Raw genomic sequence first — 23,063 nt, forward strand, 5'->3', positions numbered from 1 at the left:
GCCTCAACTGAGGGTATAGCTTCGGCTTTATTTTACTGACTATAGTATTTTGATTGAGGGTTTGTTCCTAGTGTCAATCCACTCTTCCATTCCAAATATTGCTGTCAATGGATCAGATAAAAAGTCTCTATTTGGGATTCCAAAATTGGTTATCAAAATATGTTTTAAGCACATCCAATAATAAGGCATTAGTTTGTCCTCTTCAGATTTTGTCTTCTATTTTTTACAGTCAAAGTGTATCCTCCCACATCTCTTCTACTCAAAGAGTATCCTCCCACATATCTTCTACTCAAAGAGTATCCTCCCCCATATCTTCTACTCAAAGAGTATCCTCCCCCATTTTCTTACATATGCACTCATCTAGCTCCACCTCCTATGTATATTTTTAAAAGCAACTTATCATAAAAACAGGAACTGTCCCTTTGACCTGAGCACTAATACAGTGTCCTCCATGGAAGAATGAGATGGTTTTGGTTCAAACTCAGGGCATGTATCCAAATGAATTATCAGACTAGCTCTGTCTAATTACCCATAGAAACATGAAAAATAAATTTGTATGCATATTTTGTTTCTATGTTGACTACTTGAGAGAATGCAATTCCATTATCAGTGTAGGTATTAACCAACTCAAGTGCTTTGCTTTTCAGTTCCAAGAAAGTACATCTTTCACTAACACTGGGAAGGTATGAATGTATATTTGATTATCTGTGTATATCAGTTTTAAAATTTTTCAGACAGTTCTGTAAGGCTGGTTGTGAGGTATGCTGACAAAAAAAAATGTTCAAAGCACAGCCAAGAAGTACCAGTGCTTTTGTAGCCTGGAGTCGTCTAGACGTCTAGACTAGAAAGTTGAAATGACAGTTGCTGCCCAGTAGTAGAACTTAAAATAGAGTAGACCAAATTTTGTCTTCTGTTTACATAGATTTATTTAGGAAGTTCTAGCTGTTTTGTCCTTTCATATAAAAATGCTAATCATAGTACTCATTTATTTCAAATAACTTCTCAAAAAGAGCACTGAATGAGCCACTATCTGGGAATGGTCACTTCAACCTCTGGAAGAGTGTTCCAGAGTTTAGTGCTCTCTTTCATTTATTTTCTATCAGTAAATCTTCATTGGACTTTCCATCATTCTTGTTTTACCTCTGCCCATGGCTATAAAATGTAACGATTCCATGCAAGCTCACTACTCCCTTCAAGGATTTGCACAAAGTGCAACCTAAGCTGGGTAACTTTAATGTCATAATGAGTTATCAGGAAACATAATTTGCATAAACAGCTGAGTTATATTTGATTGCTCGGGGTAGCTGTACTGAAGTTGTCCTGTGAATTAAACGCAAATTAATTATGTCTCTTTTTATTTTAATTATGTTGAGGCCTGAAATAGTTTTGTAAGCCTCTGAGAATTGGTTGTACAGTGGCACATTTATGTAAAGATTGTGCAATCTAGGAGTTGGGAAAGGACAATACATAGACTTTTCCTTATTTGTTTGTAAATTCCCCAGTTAATTTCCAATGCATAGATACATTTCTGCAGGTGTGTCTCAGATCCCATAGATCTCCATAGAGCAACTGCAATTAAGTAGGAACCAGGAATTTCAAGCACTTAGAAATATTTTTAAATACTAGAAGTGCATTTACTGCAGATCTATTTAGTGCAATTATATTTATTGAGTCTTACCAAAGATGGGAGTGATTACAATATATTTCACCCTACTATATAATTAAAAAAAACATGGTTAGTAAAATCAAAAAATTGTATACTGATGTGTCAAAGTAACGTGTGCTTCATTTCTTGTTATATAAACCATTAAGATCTGAAACACATATTTGTCCTCTTTAACAACATTATTATTTTAATGGTTTCATAAATACAATATTACAAGGCATGGTCCATGTTTCATGGCAAACCTATGAACCCATCAGTTTCTAATGTTTCTACTCAGACCTCCTGTATGATCTGTATGAAGTAATTACTGAATGTATGTCTGCATTGTTGAGGCCACTGTAGAAATGGTTTTATCACCTTAATCTGGTTGAATTAGCACTGAATTTTCAGACTCACAACTCCTATATGCTTTGTGAATTTGTAGCTTTCAGAAGAGTATTTGTATTTGTCTGCTTTTAATTTTGTTTTGTGAGTACATTGTGTTGTTAAGGATGAGCCAACCACTATATTTTGGTAATGGAAGGAAAGAAACGTTATCTCCTTCATTAATTGTTCTTTAAATGTTCTCTGAAAGGTGATTTTCCTCTCTATAGATATGTGTGTAAAACTATAGTGACATCAGCTGCAGAAATATACCTTCAAGAAGTGTATGATTAAATATGCACTGCAGGAGATTTATATACAAAACAAAGTTTAACAGCTTCTCTATGCTGAAATAAAAACATTTAGTGTGTGAATAATATTTGCTATAATGAGTTGTTTTTTTCCCAAGTAAATTTAATGAAACATCATTGTCACTTAGACAAGACTGACTTTATATGAAAAGTGTTCTGGAATAGCCATAATCATTGCAACAATTTGATTGTAAAGGCAATAATTGCAAAGACACTTTTTGTCATGCAGACACTTTTTGACATGTTTAATTATGAATCAATTCCATACCTCATGATTGAACAGTACAAATAAAAATACAGCCAGTTTCTTAGGTTGGAAGAGTATATCGCCTATTTGTACATACCAAGATAAGTAGTCATACACAGCATACAAATACACCTCCAGTTATACCTATTAAATGGTCTAAATGTAGCATCACATACCACTGTTTTTTATTAATAAGGTATGTAAGATATATCTGGTGAGATTTAATTAGTATTTACTTGTTAACATTAAGCTACTTGTGGTAACTCATAACTCATGTGCTTATGAGCATATTTATATCATAATGGAATTTTTACAAATTCCATCATCCACTTTTTAATAACAATGAAATTCTTTTTTTTTTCTTTTCTTTTATCTTTTCAGTTTCTTTTTCTGGTTGTGTCAGACTTTTGGAAAGTGGACCAAAGTGCTTTTAAATAGCATGGAGTATGACTAATGATAGAAACATGTTAAAATCATTGCAAGAAAGTCCTTGGAAGACAAATGAATTTTCAGCAGAATAATTAACTTAATTAACAAATTTGCATGCATATTCATCAAGCTATTCAAGTCTCTCCAGCTCAGCTTGATGAACATTCGTGTAATAACCATCTCATTTACATTCTGCCATCCACCACCATTTGTAGATGAAGATGAAAAATAAAGAAAATGGCACACATACATATATAAATATACCCACACTTTTCTTCATGGATCATCTTAGAATAGAATAGACCACAACATATATATGGTATTGTCCAATTAAAGTATGCACTTGCATTATCATGATTAGATATTGCTGTAAAGAGCTCCCGAGACCCTGTGCTCCCCTCCACATGGCAAGCCTATTCTGTGCCGCCTGGTTCTGGGCTGTGCCTGTTCCTCATGCCCCTACCCCCTCTGCTCTCTCCTGGGTATAGTCTTGGCAGCGGTCCCTGACTCACGGCTCTCCAGGGCCAGCAGACTGTAGCGTGTAGAAATTGCCGCTCTCCTTGCTGTCTCCGCAGGGCAATCTTAAAAGGCAGCAAGGTGTAACGGCACAGACTGGCAGGCTGGCACACAGCGCCTGAGGATACCAGCACGACTGACAATCAAGCCACACAAACCCGCCCCTTCACACACACGAGTACACACCTTCATCTGTGCAGGCATTTAAGTGCTCTCTTCAGTGCAGCACATGTTTATACACACAGATATAGTAAGCATTTTTTTGCCACATTATGTATGATGATTATTTCTGTCCTATAAGTTTATTTGTTCTGAGAAATGTATTTTTCTTAGTGGCTAAAAGTCAAATCTGTGATGTGCATAAAGATAGCTGCTGAAATGAGAAATATAAGATGAGTTTGTCATTTCTTGTCAATTCAGATTTATGAGGGGGTTTATATGCATATGGGACAATTAAGAGGTGACAGCAATTTGCAAACACGTTTGAGAAGTTCATTAAAATAGTTCTAAAACTGAGAAATCAGCCGTAGGCCTAACTTGACTTCATTTTGATCATACAAACTTGTGATAATTTAAGAACACAACATATGTTCAACATAATCTGCAGTCTTTTGTTTCACAAAGCATCAGTTCACTATAAACTAATTTAACTGTTTTATATAGAAGCAGGTTAGTATAGCATTGGAAGAGTAACTGGCTTTTTTTTTTTCATACATGCAGACATCAGTGTTATGAATGAACATTTGTTTAGTACTGTTAGTTGCATTACCATAGGATGGTGATGACTGATAAAAGATTCAGTCCGTCCCCAAATGCATCTTGTTTTTACAAATTTTAAACTTAAAGACAACTGTTTTTCCTATTTGATGAAAAATATATTTTAAAATGATGAGTTTCTAGAGCTTGTCATTTAGCTTGCTGTAGCTTATGGCAAATTGTTTTGCAAATAGCAGAGCATGCTTTATAGACGTATATTGTCTGAAGCCTTCCAATACAGTATTTTTTTTTTCTTTGTGTTTATGTGCAGATATCCTTGATGTACAGGATGGAGTTCAGCTTAGGGCACTTTGGTCCTATTATCATTTTTTAACTGTGGTTTTGTAACATTTTGTAAAGTGGTTGAGACCTAAAGGCAACACTAGCACCAACAATACTTTGACTTGTTGCTTACTGTGATTTGAAAAGTGAAATGCCATAGGGCATGAGCAACTTGAAGGCTCCATTGACTATAGCACATTTCTGGAAATTGACAGCAGAACATGGCATAGTCTTTCAGAACCCAGGCCATGCTGCTCTACTGGAGCTGTACCATGCAGAGAGAGTTTGATGGTGGTATGGGGAAAGTTCTGAAGAAAGTCCCAAATTCACAGAGGAATTTGATTACCTCTATCCATTATCCACACAGTGAGTGATGGAGCCACTAACCATCTGTCATCTGTTTCATTTGCATCATCAACACCTGCCTGCCTGTTTATTGCTCACCATTTTTTTTTATAACCCACTCACACATTTTTAGGTCTTTGATAGAATCTGAAAATGTTTTGTTAAAATATAAATGAATGCACCCTTGCTTTGAACAGCATCTTTTTGCTTTAATTCTACACAAGCAAATCTGTTTTTAGACTTGGTTTTTGCCCAGGTGACACAAACTGATATACAGAAATGCTTACAAAATCCAGACATTGCTTTCACATAGCAAGATAAATTATGCTTAGTCCTCTCAGCTATTTTTAAAAATTATACTAGATAGTAATGTAAGACTTAGCATTTTTGAATAGCACTACGTGAAGTAGCAATATCTAATTAACGAGTGAGAAATGAAATCACGTGGTTTGACCCTTAGCAGTAACCACTCCTGTTAGGCCTTTGTGTATCTGTGTGCCACTCTCTCTTTCTTCTCTCTCTTCTCCTCCTCTCCAGGTGGCGTCTGACACTACAGAGACTGAGGGGTTGGGCTCTGGCTCCAGCTGGTGATACATGGTCTACTATGACACTTTTTTGGAACATGACCAAGTACCAAAACACCCCCAACTCCCAGACTCCACCACTTTTTACTACCATATAAAATCAGCAAAGTTCAACCAATCTGTTCCCTGAGGTCTGCACAGGGAAAAGGCTACTCAGGCATGCCACCAATGTCAGCCTGGCAAATGTGGCCCCAATGGAGAGGATACAGTGGCAGTGTGCCAAAGGAGGAGGTATATAGCAAAGATGAACTCTGCTGATTACTATGGTAAATTTACTATGGATGACATCCATTATCCAGTAGCAGGCATGTAAACATGAAGCCATGGAGATGCTGTGGAAAATGAGAGTGAAGAGATCATTTTTCTAGTGACAAATCAGAAGAAATGCTGTATTGAGAGAGTAAAGAATTAACATGACTATCAGACTTAATGGCCTAAATTTCTTTGCTGTGGTATTGATCAACATATTGATATGTTGGGCCACGGAACTGGTCAAATTCCTTTGAAAGCTTGAACCTTTCCCCTGCTGTTCTTGATGGAGGGAGATGGATGCAGGCATTATAATTCAGTGCTGCCTTCTACCTCCTGCTGCTTGCTCCCCCTCGCCTCCCCTTTCCAAACAACCACGTGCATGCACATGCACAAATATGCCACATATGTGCACACATAACTACTGCAGTTCTGCTTATTAGCATGTGAGTGCAGGATAACCTGTGACCAATGTGCATTACAATGCAAGCATTCATTTCTTATTACACATTCAAAACAACTAGCTAAAAGAGATCAACATTGTACAAATAGTACATAGTACAAATAATTCTGACATACACTTTTTTTGTAAACCTTGCAAACCTCTTATGTATACCTTTAATTATTTTACATGACTATATGACAAATTGTTTCCTCATTAAATGTGGATATATGTTATTTATCTATTTTAGAACAGAAATGTGTTAATTAATGTAAGACCATCATAAAAAAACAACATATATAATCATTTTAAGACGTCATTTAAAGACCTTTGGATAGGCTACATTTTGAACCTAGTGAGAAATATAAATGTCTGCTTACAAATAAGTGCCATGTACTGAACATGGTGTTAGCATGGCATTTACAGTGCCTTGTGAAAGTATTCACCCCTTGATTTTTCATGTTTTGTTGGATTACAACCTGGAATTAAAATTGATTTTTGGGGTGTTTGTACCATGTTATTTACATAACATGCCTACCCACTTTGAAGTTGCAAAATATTTGTGACAAGAAAAAAAAAAATATTTAAAAACATCTTTAATGTGCATAGGCAACCCCACTCAAAGAGCCACATTTTGCTGCAGTTACAGCTGCAAGTCTCTTGGGGTTTGTTTCTATTATCTTAGCATGTCTAGTCCTTGGGATTTTTGCCTATTCTTCAAAGCAAAGCTGTTCCAGCTCCTTCATTTTAGATGGGTTGCATTGGTACAGCAATCTTCAAGTCATGCCACAGATTCTTTATTGGTTTGAGGTCTGGGCTTTGACTAGACCATTCCAAGACATTTAAATTTCCACTCCACTCCAGTGTAGCTTTAGTGGTATGCTTAGGGTCGGTGTCCTGCTGGTGAACCTCAGACTCTCAAAGTCTCAAAACTCTGGCAGACTGAAACAGGTATTCTTTAAAAAATTGCCCTTATTTATTGCCATCCATCTTTCCTTTAATCCTGATCAGTTTTCAAGCCCTGCTGATGAAAAGCATCTCCACAGCATGATACTGCCACCACCATGCTTCACTGTGGGAATGGTGTTCTCGGAGTGATGGTAAGTGGTGGGTTTGTGCCAAACAAAAAGTTCAATTTCAGTCTCATCTGACCAGAGAACCTTTTTTCAATGTGATTGATGCCAAACTTGTTGTTTAGCAACTCCAAACATGTTTTCTAAATTGTTTTCTTCCATAAAACCTTGTTCTGTAGAGTGTATGACTCAAAGTTATCCTCTGGACAGATTCTCCCATCTCTTTGGAGCTCCTTCAATGTTATCTGTGGTGTTTATTCCTCCTTGCTTGGTCTGTGTATTTTGGTAGGTGGCCTCCTCTTGCCATCTTTGTGGTGCTGCTATATCCTTTATTTTGTTTTAATTAATTTAGTGGGTAGATTTTGTTAGGTCCATTACATGAAATAGAAAAATAAAAATCCATTTTGATTCCTGGTTGTAATACAACAAAACAAGAAAAACACCAAAAGGGGTGAATAGTTTCACAAGGCACTGTAGATATTGTCTCCTCAGTAAATGATAGTAGAAATTTATGGCTTTGAATCTGATGCCAAGAGACCATTTGGTCCTTGTGTCTGTGCCAGTTCACTCTTACTGTCACCTCCACCCCCCAATACACACACACACACACACACACATACACACCCTCATACACACAAAATGTTAACAAGGAGTTACTTATTTATGTTTTTCCCCATATGGAACTATATGAATCATTTTGGTGCACTGAAGTTTACACTAATGTGTACAGCTTGTATATAAAATATTTTTTTTTCTTTAAAACCATACTTCATCTAATTTTATAATGGTGAATTTATCATGGTGGTTACATTAACTGGATTTTTTGTTGCTGTTGTATTACATTTTTGTCAACGTTTTGTAATAATGACATCAACTGAATAAAAGTAATGTTTAATCCAACCAAAGTGAGTGTTATAGAAATACTAGTGATGCCTCAGGTCTGTTCAGATATTCTTTTCTTACTTCCCAATTATTTGCAATTTTTGCAAAATTAAAGGCTTATACAAAGTAGCACTGGTATAGGCAATGTCATATTCTGTGCACAGGGCTAGTGGTAGCTTGGTGCTTATGGTACTTGACTGGTAATCAGATGGTTGCCAGTTCAAATCCTACAACTGCCCAGTTGCCACTGTTGGGGCCCCTGTGCAAGACCCTTAATCCTCAATTGCTCGTGTTGTCTTCACCCATAACTGGAAGTTGCTTTGGATTAAAATAGTGGCTATATGAACTTCACATTGCTTTATAGGTAAGGAGAGTGGAAGTCAGTGTAATACAATTGTAATGGAATTTGTGACCTGAGAACTCCTCTGGCTCCTCTACAGCTTACTGGTCCTGTCGTCTGACTCCACTCTGCCACCACTCCTCATTATCACCCACACCTGTTCTCACTGACTCATTAACACACAAGTTTATATACTTCTATTTCCCTCAATATTGTGTGAAGTGTTGGCAGTTGAATCTAGTGTGATTGAGATGTATTTTAGTGTCCTTGTTTATATGGACTTACTTCTGCTCTTGCATTACATTTGCCTGTCTATTCCTGTATGTGTATTATGAATCTGTTTTTGAGAACCCTGTTGGCCTGTGTTTCTGACTGGTTTGTCTGTTTGCCTGAAAATACCAAAATAAAACAAAAAAGAATTCTATTGCTCATGCATCCTATACATGTAAACGGTAATTTAGACACAATTGGAATAAAAAATGTCTTTTGGCATGGTACTGATTTTTGATAAATTCTTGGCCTGCTAAAGTTAAATGTGTCTCTGAACTTCACAATAGTCAAATTGTCTGGATTACATCCAGGGTGTTGAGCCAAAGACCTCGGGTCAAATGTACGTTTGAGTAATCACTGTACCCTACTTCAATGAAGTAGATACAATACGGGTGTGAATAATCTTTTGTGCTGAAATTGCACTTTAAGCTTTTCTGCACTAGCAAATGCATTTATCAGAGAGCTCTGGTCATTAAGCTTTTTTAAAATCTTGTCTTAAACAGGAATACAAATTACCTTATTGTCTAACTTCCTTTTTAAATTACCCCTAAATGTGCTTCAGATTAGCCCATGTCTAATGCAGACAAACTTCATGTAATTTGTCCAAATGGGAGTAGCTCTTACATATTTAATATTGGGCTTTTAAATTCACATCAAGGCCTCCATAGACTGATGAGGTCAACGTCTTGTTGAATTGTGTCAGAGTGTGTCATCTTTACAGTGCCGAAATTATGTGACTGTTTGAAACATGTAAAACTACTGTATATATAAACTGGCCCATCTCCTGAATGTATACATTTTTTTCTTCACTCAATGAACCCATAAATAAACATGTGTTAGGGAGAATCACATTGTTTCTGTGCTAAAAAGTGTATACTGATCTCTTTCAGCATATACACCATAGCTTATAACTCCTAATACTAAAACACTCACACCATGCCAGAATAAGTGGCGAATATGCCAAGTTCAGAAATAGGGGAGTTTTCTCAACCAGGATGAGTGCCAACCTGACACCAATCTAATATGTAAACGAGTTGCTGGCTGACGATGTGGTTGCAACTTCTGTTTAGAGGATCACCTGCACCCACCTCTCAGAGGACACGCTTTTCAAAGGGGCTTAGCTCCTTAAACCCTCTAATTAAAATGAGAAATCCCTATGCCTCACCCCCCTCTGCCACCAGCACTGCAAAAAAGATTATTAGGAATTTAATGGGGAAAATTCTGTGTCCCACACCATCTGCGACCCGGGACTTGTGGAGAATTTTGGGAACGATGACAGAGAAAATGAGAGGGAGAACGTGTGTGTGTGTGTGTGTGTGTGTGTGTGTGTATACACAAAGACAGAAAGAGAATGACAGCACTCTCTCAGCCAAGTTGAGGTGGATGTGTGAGGAGAAGGCCATAGCCCCACACAGATAAATCAACATCATGCGAGCACAACATTTTTCACTTTTAATTACCTGGATGTTATTATTAACAGGCTATTCATTCTGTGCAGTGTCTCATAGGCACTCAGGTGTCTGTTACCCAGGGTTACTGAGTGAACCTTTGGTAGTGACAGTGAACAAAATACACCTTTCTGCTACATGCACATACACCAGGTCATAACTCACCCCGAAAAGCAGATTCCATTATTCAGAACCAGACATCCAGACACTCAGCATTTAATATGCTGATATGGTCAATGACCTTGTGATGATCTGCCATGTGCATGTCCAGACACTTTCACTGTCATATCGCCGACTTTATCATGCCATAGGACCATACTCAACAACCTCTCCAATATGGAAGTTAAGAGCATGGGCTAATGTGATCATGTCATGCAGGCTGAAATAATGAGCAATGAGCACTGGCCAATAGGGAAAATGATTCACATACCTAACTCACCTACAGCCACCCACACCCACACACACTGCAGTGCCATATGCTCCGTTACACTATTAACATTGTTCAGATACCACAGCTTATTTTAACGATGCTAACACCAAGAAATGCTCCTGCAGATATATGGCTTTAAAAGGCCAAATCCCAATCATGAAAGTGAGCAGATTTTCATGAAAATCGCTCATTGTAAAAATGTTTTCGGGCCTTTCCCACACTTATTCCACTTGAATACTATTAAAATTTTGTAAATCTGAATCAATAATAAATATATTTACTAAAGAATTCAAAGAGTTGTTGAGAGGACAAGGGAAGGACAGTATGATCTGACGTCTGTAGGATAGCCTGTTCTGGGTCATATTTGATGACCATTTACACCAGCTACGTAGCACTCCACTTCTGTGTTTTCCTGGTGCCTGGCTCAGCGTGAACAGGACAAGTGTCCCTCACCATCTCAGCCTCAGCCTTCACCATCTGCTGCTCTCACCATAGAGACTGAGTCACCTCAGCTATTGTCAGTCACATGTGAAGACAGAGAAGTCCTTTTGCAACTTTGCAAATCACATTTGGTTCTTCACATCTGACAATCACCACATAAATTCAACCTATAGAAAAAATAGCCCACATGGTATAATGCACCTTGTTGTTTTAATTTTATTTAACCTTTTTATTGACTTTGATTAGTTTATTTAATTAAACCTCATATATTTATTCTTTAAATATCACAGTTGTATTTAAATTAAGTTTAACAGTAAGACTATCCATAAAATTATTCTTAATTCTAATTTATTTAAGTTATATAGTTATAATAATAATAATAATAATAATAATAATAATAATAATAATAATAATAATAATAATATTAATAATAGTAGTAGTAGTAGTAGTAGTAGTAGCATTCTATAGCGATGGCGGTGGCGATGATTGAAGAACGAAAGACTAGACGACATAAAAATGTTCTAGACTTAAACTTTTAAATATGATTAAAAATGTATTTTCATCGTAAAAACAATAAACAAGTCAAAAATATTAATCAGTAATAAAGAAGTTATTTACGTTAAAAGGTTAGATATTTCTGTTCCATTTTCATTATGTCAGCTTTATTTCTTAGGTGTAGCATGTTCTTTAGACTTTGTTAAATTTCGTCACCGTTTTTCCCTTATTTTGGATGCTTTTGTCAATTTTAACAAAGCTGTTTAATTTTAAAACAATGGATTAACTTTTAAAGGAGAGTTTAACACTTGTCCGAGCGTTAGATTGCACTATTCTTTTTAAATCAGTCGTGGAATGATTAATACATTTCACATCACTGAACTAGTTAAAATGACGGTCTGTTCGGTTTTGCCGAATACAAAGCGCACCCGACACTGATAATTTTAAATAAAAAGACGTAATCGATAAAGCCAGCTATACAAAACATTAAATTCTTGTTGCTCAATATGGGACTGCACGTTAGGCCTCCAGCTTTGAACTATGGGTTCTTCAACCAACTCATTCTCTGAACTATTACACTGTAACCTGTCAAAATGTCTCTTATTTGCAGGCAGTCAAATTTCAGGGATGACAATGCAAATTCGCCCGGGGATTAGAGGCACCCAGGACTCTTTCCCGGAAGGGTTTGATCCGCAGTCTGTCGCTTTCTGGCTTGGATCCAACTGCTGCGCCAAACTTGGTGGCATGTTCATACCCAGTAAAGACAAAACTGTCCCAGACTCGCCTCTCTCTGTTCTTTCATGTTTTAAAAATATGTATAAAACGATGACTATTACAAAGTGTCACGTGGAGTTGTTTTCTATAAATGCTACAATTTCTAGCATTGTGATGTAATGTTTTTGCGTTTATATTAAATAAAAGTTAATTACGATTTTACCCTGTACTTCATTCATGTATATTGATCATATATTGCCATAAGAAATGTGATGAAAATATCTTACTTGAACACAAAGTGTACGAATTATCGAAATTAATCGAGCTATGCTAAATGCTCTAATGCTTTTCAGAGTTTCGTATGTAAACAAGAACAAGAACAAAAAGAACAACAACAACAACAACAACAACAACAGTAATGAATATTTGACATCGATATATCTTATTATATATGACTTGAGACAGCTGAAAACGGCGGATGATGTATTCATTAAAGAGAAACTTACAGTATTGAATTGATGTTTATTTTGCTTTACAAAACAACTTAATGACAGTGTACAAATCTGCACAAGACCAGTTTTAGTGCATTCCGTTACGTTTGCACAAAACCTCTCATCATACTGTTTTGAGAAAGATGTACGAATCCACCACTGAAGACATTCATTACATTGCATAACTGATGGGTGCCAGCTATATATCATTAAGGCAAGGAATTCCCATGGCATGATTTCACTATACATGACACAGACCTTTCCATCAAATATATTACATGCTTTAATTTTAAAAAATGTAAATATATTTGTACACATGATTGTTTCGAGGCTGTGCGCAAAATCTTCACCATCATATCAACTAACTGTACAATTAAAAAAAAAAGAAAAGTCAAACAATTGCATAATGTACTCACATTAACAAAGTGTAAACCTTCCAAGGTCTTCTTTATTTCAAGATCTGGGCAAAAACGTTTGCTTTTTTGTGTGCAGTTTATAGGCTTAGAAAACTTTTAAGTGCGAATTTGTTATGACTAACACCTGTCATAAATGAGATTGTCCATGTTCCAAATATTGAAGGTCAAAGAAATACAGACAAATACATGATTTCGGAACATAATTCAGAATTCTTGAAAAATTGTTTTTAAGGGATATATAATTATATATAATAAAGTTAATCGTTAAGGATATCAAATCAATCCATTTATTCTATCGTTCGCATATTTAACGTCTCAAACATGAAAAAACGAACATAATGAAAATCACACCTTATTCGACACAACCTAATGTATTAATATCAGTAAAATAAACTCTGAAAGGCAAATCAATATACATACATAAATAAAACTGGCAGCAGTATAATCCCACTATTAACTGGCATACCTAGCAAACATTTAAAAACGCAGATGATTAGGCTACTTTAAGAAATGCAGGCCTAGTTGGGTTTATCATAGACTTTGACTTGCAAAAGGACGATGTGTGTTGCATAGTTCCCTTTGCATTTATTGCTCTCCTGTTTTTTTGTTTTTTTTGTATTTTATAATTAATTTCGGAATGAATGGCCATGCATTTATACGGGACGCATGGGCAGCGGTTTGCATAAATGCGATGAAAATTGGACAGCTTTACTGGACGCTACAAAGGTTAAATAACATATTGTACAGACAGTAAATGTCGTAATAATTGATATCCTATATTTTGAGTTACATCAACATTGCGATATTAGAATTATTTAACATTTTGTGGGATTGAAATATTAATGAAACTAAACAAATGCATTATTTTTGTTTTTCAAGAATATTCCACACTAAAAATGTTTGTGTTAAGCAAATGCTCTATTCATTTAAACCGAATACATAAAATATTAGCTGGCCTGTAACCAAAAGCCCATAATGCAGAACGGTATAAATAATACAAGTGTGGGTTAAGTTCGTTATTTTCAGTAATTACCCTGCAAAAGGGTTGGTCACATTTGACTTTCACTCATTAATTATGAAAAGTCGTGTTTAATTCATCTTGCATGGGGTAAAACTGACCGCGGAGATGAATGTCATAGGGGAAATGGATGTCAGAGGATCCCCTCGACATTGCATTCTGGCTGAGAGAGGAGCGGGTTGGCACCGCGCAGTAGCGCATACCATAGTGGCAGCTCTTACCATAATCAGCAGGGTCCTCATGCTTTAGGGAAAATATGCCATTAAAGTTAAGCGGGGGGCTTAGTGGACCGTCAAACTGAGGGCTTGAGCATTCTGGAGAAGTACTCTCGTAGAATGATTCATATGCACTGCAGTAGCTATATGGCCTGAAGGGTTTAACGTTGTCCACAGTACTGCTGCCATGCCCAGAGGGCGTCACCTCATCGGGGCTATGGTAGGCTGGGTACATGGAGTCGTATGGAGATCTGCCAGAGAAAGACGCCTCCCCGTTGTGATCAGTGATGAAGTTCCTGGCATTCAGTTGGAGACAGCCAGCGACTAAATTGGTCGTAGGCTGGGACAATCCCTTGCACAATGTCTGAACGAAGGTCAAAAGGTCTGGCCTCTTGCCGGTGCTCAAGATCTCCGAAAGGGCCCAGATGTAGTTTTTCGCAAGTCGCAGGGTTTCGATTTTCGACAGTTTCTGAGTTTTAGAGTAACAAGGCACCACCTTTCGCAGACTATCCAGGGCGTTGTTAAGACCATGCATTCTGTTCCTCTCCCTTGCGTTTGCCTCCATCCTCCTGAGCTTAACCCTGTCTATCCGGTCTTTGGTCATTTTCTTTTTCCGCGGGCCTCTCCTCCGTGGCAGACCATTTTCGTCTTGGCCTTCATCTCTCTCATCATCATCTTTTTCCGATTCATCATCTTCCATGGTTTTAATATCTGTATGTGAGAGCATCTCCTCCTTTTTAAAGGTATCATGTTTATTGACTTTCATTTCACCCACACAGTCCCGTGGAAAGTTTGCCACAAACTGAGCATCCATCATTACGGGCTCCTCAAATGGTAAAGTCAGCATTGTAGTCTTGCTAGAGGCGGAGAAGAAACGATAACTATTGAATGACTGTAGGAGGCATTCAAAGCACGACATTTTATTTATATGTAAAACAATAAAATTCCTTCACGTACTAAATAATGTAAATTTTGTCGCAAATGCATTCAATATTGCATTATATATGCATTCAATATTGCCCCTTCTAACCCTTTGGGGAATTAATGTCGGTTTCATTGAAAATAACTGTTAAATGTACAAATATTAATAACTACAGATAACATGGATATCCAATTAAAACTGACAATTTGCAAATGTTATTAAAATATTTTCGATTTTTTTAGCTAAAGACAATCTAAAGTATCCATCCTGTCTGACACCTGCAACCTGTGTCGTCTCCTTGCAAACCGTGGTCAGTGGTTTATTCCCTACAATATGGGTTTGGAATAACATCATGACAATACGCGCATTCTACACACACTGATAATACATTTAATTGTACCTGTATGTTTGGGTCAAAAGGCAATTTCCATTTTCCTAGGCTTTTTGAACTTCTCCGCGCCTGCTCCAAGTGTGTACGCAGCGGAACAGCCAATGTGATTCTCTCACCTCCCTGTCGCTCTCTTTCGCTCTTACAGAAATGACACTGATGCCAACTGCCAGAACTGGTACCCATGCCATCTGCTGCTGACGTCACATGGCTGTGCTCATCACGTGATTTGGTCCCTAGGGACATTATTCCTCCCTGATCATCTGGCATGCCTTTAGCTGGATAGCACTGGTAAACCACAATAACCCCCCCTGAAATGACAGAAAAACACTGGCCAACACTACAATCAGGTGACTTAGCTGGTAAAGACATGCTTTTGAAAATTGTTTTCAACTGTGAAATGATCAGACTTCATTTCTGTTATTTCATCTTCCCATAATCTATGGGCTAAAAGACTGAATGCATAATACAACAAAATATCAATTAAAATATCAGTGACTGCTTACAAGAAGATGATGTTTTAATGAAGCTAAAATAGACATTCAGGTAAAGAATTGGAAGAAATGGCCAAATTGCTTTGTGACAGCAAGTGCTGGATGATTGATAGTTCTTGTATTCTGGGTCAAACCCATCAAGGGTAATTGCCAAATGGCTGAGCTTGTGTGGTTTCTTACCATCAAGCCTATTCTCCAATGACTTTCAACTGAATGTCATGATGAAGAAGTGTGGATCAGACAGAGAGAAATCAGGGGAAAAATATAGAGTATGGAACTGTAGTTCTGAGAAGAAGGTGTGCTCCTGTAGCTCAACCGGATAGAGCAAAATCAAGAACATGGGTCTGATTCCCAGGGAGCATACTCTCAAATGATGAATATGTCACTCTGAATAAAAGTGTCTGCCAAATGCTATTAATATAAGAGGTGCTTTTTGTTATATTTGATTGATTACTGGAAAATTAATTGTTGGTTATGCTTTGTACATGATGCAAAATGTAATTGTTTTGCCCTTGTTCTGCTCCAAGTACTGGGTGGATAACATTTGAATCACATCCAGAACCCTGAGTTCTCCCAGCAAAATTGTCCTTTCTGCCCTGTTCTGTCTTTCTCTATATTCCTCTCTCTCATATGCATGCACACCACACACACACACACACACACACACACACACACACACCCACCCACCAATACTGTGTAAGAAAGAGAGACAGATTTTGGTCTGATGGCTTTGGTGACTTGTGCATCTGGCTACTCCTTGTAGCAGTAATTGGTCAGAGCTGTGACTCTTTCCATGCTGAGACATGACACCCATACATTCCATTATCAGTGAAAGCTACTGAAGCAACACACACACACACACACACACACACACACACACACACACACACACACACACACACACACACACACACACACACACACAAACCTCTCATTTATTATTCACATCAGAGACAGAAAATGCCCCAGGTGCTATCCTGTTCAGATTTGAAAGGCGGTCAGAAAATGTCAAATTGTGCATAAATCCCAAACAAAAACATATATATATATATATATATATATATATATATATATATATATATATATATATATATATATATATATATATATATATATATGTGTGTGTGTGTGTGTGTGTGTGTGTGTGTGTGTATAAATGATTGCTTTTTGGTTATTTTGTTGTTCAACCTGTTGTAATAATTCTATTTAACCAAAGAATGTGCACTGTGCAATTTTTATCACTGTAGCTACAATGAAATTATGCATTATTCTTTGATGCAATTTTGTATAAAGAATAATAAAAACCTATTGTCCATAGGCCTACACCTTTATACAAGGAAACAATTACTGCAAACAAATTAAGTCACAGGGATACACATCGATTAGTTTATACTTGACTGGCATGTAGGTTTAGATGTTTTTGATAATGCACAGACAGACAGACCCCATCAACACCCCCCCCCCACACACACACACACACAGCCACAACAACAACAACATAAATCGTCTTTCCCCAGTCTCTCATGGCTCAGCTGGTGACGGGCTTTCTGGTCCAGTACACACACACCAACATCTGATGAGTCAAACTTCCCATTTCAGACTAATCACTTGACTGCACTAATTGCAAATGCAAATATGCAAATTCTTATTAATTAATTACTCTGTTAATTAGTTCTCTGGTCTTTTTGGGCAATAAATCATTGTGCAGGAAAAAGGAAAGAGTGCTGGCCCAGCCCATTTTGCATTAAAAATTTAGCACTCACACTTAGAAATAGAGTCTATCTGCTGCCAAAAAAAAAGTATAGAGAAAAAGTCCCCCAAAAGCAGAGAGACTGATGTGGGATGCAGAGAGCCTCAGCCCCAGAAACACAAACACAAAGAGAAGGAATAGGGCATTCACATGGAGTGCACACGTATCAGACACGCTGTCTGCCAGTGATTTAATTAACACATTATCAACTTTTAAAGACAGAAGGATGCCAGGCCCAGGCTGCAAATGAAGGCACTGATGTTCACACGTCAAGTGGCATACACACACACACACACACACACACACACACACACACACACACAGACACACACACACACGGAAACCAGACGCTCATTGAGATCGGCAGCTTTGCTAAAGATGGCCTTTTGAGCGTCTCAGCTGCCTGGATAGCCATGACACTACCTTGTCTAGAGGTAAGTGTTTACTGCACCTAGGATGTGGATAGTATCACGATCTTATTGTATAGTAGCAGCAATTGTATTTTTAACTTCAGAATAAATATCAATGTTTTTAAAATAATTATTTTTTTTTTGAGTACAGAGAGTGATGGCTTAATGGTAAGGATGGTTTCTATATTTCCCCGTTCCAGTTTTAAAGTGAGTAAACTCTAGCTTGATGTTTTCCCACTAATATTTTAAAATAAAAGCAGCAGTACTGATACAGATAGGTAGCCAGGTGTAAGACTGTCACTGAGTTAATGGTTAGCCAGTGTGGCACATGAATAATGCATGCATTTTAAAAATGTATAATGTTAATATCTCAGAGGTCAAGGAGGAATGTGTGCAGTGGAAACTGTTGCTTTAAAAGCTTCAATATTTCCTTCGGCAATATGCCATTCCACTAAATCAACTAGAACGTTCTGTGATCAGAATAAAAAAAATCTATTTTCATCATTCTTGCTGTGAATATAATTTGAGGCATTATTATAAAATATTAAGTAATTAAAAATAAATAATAAAAGCTGTTGTACAAAGGCAATTATGCGATAATGGTACTGATACATTTTATTAACAAAGGAAAACAATCCAAAGATAGAAATGTTTTTAAAAAAGCAGTGGTGTGATGATGGGGTGGTAATCTGGTAATTTGGTATGTTTACCAGTATTATTTTGTATCTTTAATTTGGATTCCTGCATTTTACACACCAGTGTGTTCTAGCCCAGAGATTATAAGGAGGTAATAACCAAGAGTTATGCATGGGTGTGTTTGTGTGTGTGTGCAAGGGAAAAAGCAAGGGACACATTGTGCCAGGAATGTTGATGTGAGTGTCGCTGATATCGGCACTGAGCCAGATCTGTCTGTCATGAAGTGCTTTGTTCCCACCCGTTGGCTGCTGCCTCACCTGTGGTCCTGCAGGGCTGTTTGAATGGAAGAGCACAGCACCGACACCATCCTGCTGCTCTTTCTCGCCAGCTACCTTTAGGTGACTGCACAAGCCTACAAACTGCTGGGAGCAGAGAGCTAAAACTGGCACCAATACATTTGACATGGGGGAAACTGGTGCTACCTGTCCTGCTGCCTCTGGAAGGCGGACACCGGCCAGAGCTGTGCGCTTGCATGCTGTCCATGCCCAGTCAAGATTAGGGGCTCCTGCCTCATCTGAAGTTAGGCTCCTTCCTGGGCATCAGTCTGTGAGGAACCTGTGAAATTTGAAGCTGTGGGATACTCTGCATCTTTTTGTATTGTGTTTGTTTCTGGGATCATGGGGATTTTTGTGCTGTGGGAATGATGCAGAGTAAAGAAGAAGAAAAAGAAGAAAGAATATCTAATTATTGTGAAATATCAAATTGTTGTGAAGGGGAAGGTAAAAGGTTTTTACAAAATACTATGTAACGTTAAGAAGATTATAGAGTAACTGCTATATGGCCTTCATGTGTCTATTCTGCTTCAGTAATGCAAGGATATTATTACTTGGTGTGGTCCCAGCTGGTTATTTGAATGTCATTTCATCATTTGCCATCAGACGCTTTCCCAAGCTTATCTAATTATCTAAACTAGAATGGCACCCCATTGCATTCAAAAGCACAACAAATGCTACTTTAGACACAATCCTATGTTATTATTTAATTGTGACTTATTATATGCTTTAACAGGAAACGAGAGAGAGAGAGAGAGAGAGAGAGAGAGAGAGAGAGAAAAAGAGGCTTGAGGCCTGACTGTTGATTTCCAAAGGCATAGTTTCTAGACACCTCTTCAACTACTGCCATACACCTCACTTGACTCTTGCATCCTTATCTCAGTGACAGCTGTCCTCTTTCTATGGAGGTATTATATTAGGCCTTTGGCAGCTAATAGTCTTGCTGTCTAATTGTGTTTGCTAATGATCCATGTGTAAATGAAGTAATTTTGAGAGAAAAGTGGGATCAAATGCAAATTATACACTGCATTCAAGCACAAATTGCAACACAAGTCAATGTAATACCTCATACGCTCTCACGTGAACACATTCAATTTCTGAATGGCTGTTATTAATTAATTGGTTATTTGGTTATTTTAATTTTGCACAATTAATCTGAGAGAAAAAAAAACGTTTGTACACGTGTATGTTTTCTTATGTTTTTATATACACAAAAGAATACATGCGTGTGCACATACAAACACACACACACACACACACACACACAAATTTTATTCACATTTGTTGCCTTTACATTGCTCATACATTGTTCCACTTGTGCACCAAACCATCTGGCTGTAGTAATCTCTTCCTTGATATAACTAATTTAACCTCTGCTGGTACCACTGCTTGGAGATTTGTGCTGGAGAGGTATTGGACAGCATGGCCACTGCTGGACCCTCAGGAGCAGGCCTAAATGTCCTTGGTTTCAGCAGGCAGCTGTCCCCACTTAGGGCCTAATTTCATCGGCACTCTCCTTCCCTCTGTGAGGTCTGTGAATTCAGTGGAAAACAAGGTTCTGGCAATATGGCTGCCTGCTTGCCCTCGATGGCTCAGCTAATGTGACCTTCCTCAGCGCATGCAATAAATATTGCTGAAAATGTTCAGAATATTTTAAACAAATGTTGGGTGCTCTTTATTTAAACATGTATAAGGATGTGCTCTATGGAGAGATTATTCTTTTCAGTCTCATAAGAGCAATGTAATTTGTGGTGTACCTAGAAATGTTCATTTTGTCCATGCTGATGGCTTGTGTCAGGACACCTGTACGTATATTCACTTTGAAGGCTGTGACTTGAGCAAAACAGTTATGTAACAGTGACATTGCCATTGCTCTGCGTTTGTTATTGCCTCTACTGAAATGTTGGCCTGCTCCTCTTCGCAGCCAATCTGATGGCCCCATCTGGTCAGCCTGGTTGGGGTCTGTATTAGTCATGGTCTGGACCCTGTGACCACCCGACAGTCTTGCCAGGGTCTGTGCATCCCACCCACAGACAGGCTGTATCTGGCCCTGTCCAAAACCAGTGAGAACACAACACCATGTTCAAAACTACCACCACCTCCTTTTTTGCACAGATCCTTGACAATTGGCCACAAATGGGCCACAAACCCACACATAGTCACAAATTATATTTACAAATGCTACTCAAGATATGTAATAGCTGTCTAAACTTGACAAATTAATAAACTGAAAAAGTACATAGTTAATGCGGGAACAAAACAAATGAATAAATTACATGCCAATTCAACACAAAGATACAGCAGGGTCATAATTTTATTAAGTTAATAAAACCATTTGACTGATATGAATCAGACAACTAATTTGGATATAACAGAAAAATCTACCAAAACTAAGCAAGATGTGTCTGATGGCCATATTCATGGGCCATGTTTTGTCTTTCTGTGTCCACTTACACTCTGTTCCAAAGCTTAATGTCTTTAGACAAAGCCTAGTGTGGAAGCTGGAGTAATTATAACAGATGTTGAATGATTAAATTAGCAGTTGCTGGCTGTTCAAATATTCATGTCACATCAAGAAGGTATACCATTATAAACAAATTCCACTGAATGCTGCTCAATTATTCTGTGCATTTATTTTTCTCACATACAGTGCCTGGCCAAAAAAATGGTCACCACCTGGATTTAACTAAGCAAATAGGTAAGACCCTCCCATTGGATAATTACTGCATGGGTGATTATGTTTCAGCTGGCAACAAGTTATTTAACCTTAACTGATGCAGTGAGTAGCTTCTTATTTGTTAAACAACCATGTCAAAAGACACATCCTGTGGTTGTGGAAAAGATGTTAATCTGTTTCAGAAGGGTCAAATTATTGGCATGCATCAAGCAGAGAAAACATCCAAGGAGATTGCTGAAACTACTAAAATCGGTTTAAGAACTGTCCAACACATTATTAAAAAGTGGAAGGACAGTGGGGAAACATCATCTTTGAGGAAGGAATGTGGTCGGAAAAAAATCTTGAATGATTGTGATCGGTGATCACTTAAACGTGTGGTGAAATCAAATCGTAGAAAAACAACAGTAGAACTCAGGGATATGTTTAATACTGAAAGTAAGAACATTTCCACATGCACAATGCAAGGGAACTCAAGGGATTGGGACTGAACAGCTGTGTAGCCTTAAGAAAACCACTTGTCAGTGAGGCTAACTGGCAAAAACAGCTTCAATTTGCTAGAGAGCATAAAGATTGGACTCTGGAGCAATGGAGGAAGGTTATGTGGTCTGACGAGTCCAGATTTACTTGTTCCAGAGTGATGGGCACATCAGGGTAAGAAGAGAGGCTGCTGAAGTGATGCACCCATCATGCCTAGTGCCTACCATACAAGCCTGTGGAGGCAGTGCTATGATCCAGGGTTGCTATTGTTGGTCAGGTCTAGGTTCAGCAATGTTATGTGCCCAAAGAATGAGATCAGCTGACTACCTGAAGATACTGAATGACCAGGTTATTCCATAAATGGATTTTTTCTTCCCTGATGTCATGGGCTTATTCCAAGATGACAATGCCAGGATTCATTGGGCTCAAATTGTGAAAGAGTGGTTCAGGGAGCATGAGACATCATTTTCACACATGGATTGGCCACCACAGAGTCCAGACCTGAACCCCATTGAGAATCTTTGGGATGTGCTGGAGAAGATTTTGCGAAGTGT

General features: G+C 37.8%; 1 protein-coding gene and 1 long non-coding RNA gene across 2 annotated transcripts in view; both read right to left on the reverse strand.

Moving 5' to 3' along the window:
- The window catches only part of LOC113581032 (uncharacterized), an 8,598-nt gene extending 5,902 nt beyond the window's left edge, over positions 1–2,696 (reverse strand). The window contains exon 1 of the long non-coding RNA XR_003411028.3: positions 1–2,696. This exon is cut by the window's left edge and continues 2,579 nt beyond it. This is a non-coding gene — a long non-coding RNA (uncharacterized LOC113581032).
- A 10,089-nt stretch (positions 2,697–12,785) lies between these two features.
- On the reverse strand, positions 12,786–15,857 carry neurod6a (neuronal differentiation 6a). Its single transcript, XM_027015793.3, has 2 exons — positions 15,746–15,857; positions 12,786–15,280 (listed from the first exon to the last, which is right to left on the reverse strand). The coding sequence occupies exon 2, from the start codon at positions 15,268–15,270 to the stop codon at positions 14,260–14,262; it is 1,011 nt and encodes a 336-aa protein (XP_026871594.1). The 5' UTR covers positions 15,271–15,280; positions 15,746–15,857; the 3' UTR covers positions 12,786–14,259.
- Between the last annotated feature and the right edge of the window lie 7,206 nt (positions 15,858–23,063).

The sequence above is a fragment of the Electrophorus electricus genome, chromosome 14 (genome assembly GCF_041902795.1).
Source record: "Electrophorus electricus isolate QZ-2024a chromosome 14, ASM4190279v1, whole genome shotgun sequence".
NCBI lineage: Eukaryota > Metazoa > Chordata > Actinopteri > Gymnotiformes > Gymnotidae > Electrophorus > Electrophorus electricus.

Excerpts from the sequence above, each read along its gene's own strand:
- neurod6a (XM_027015793.3), bottom strand. The coding sequence starts at position 15,270 with ATGCTGACTTTACCATTTGAGGAGCCCGTAATGATGGATGCTCAGTTT.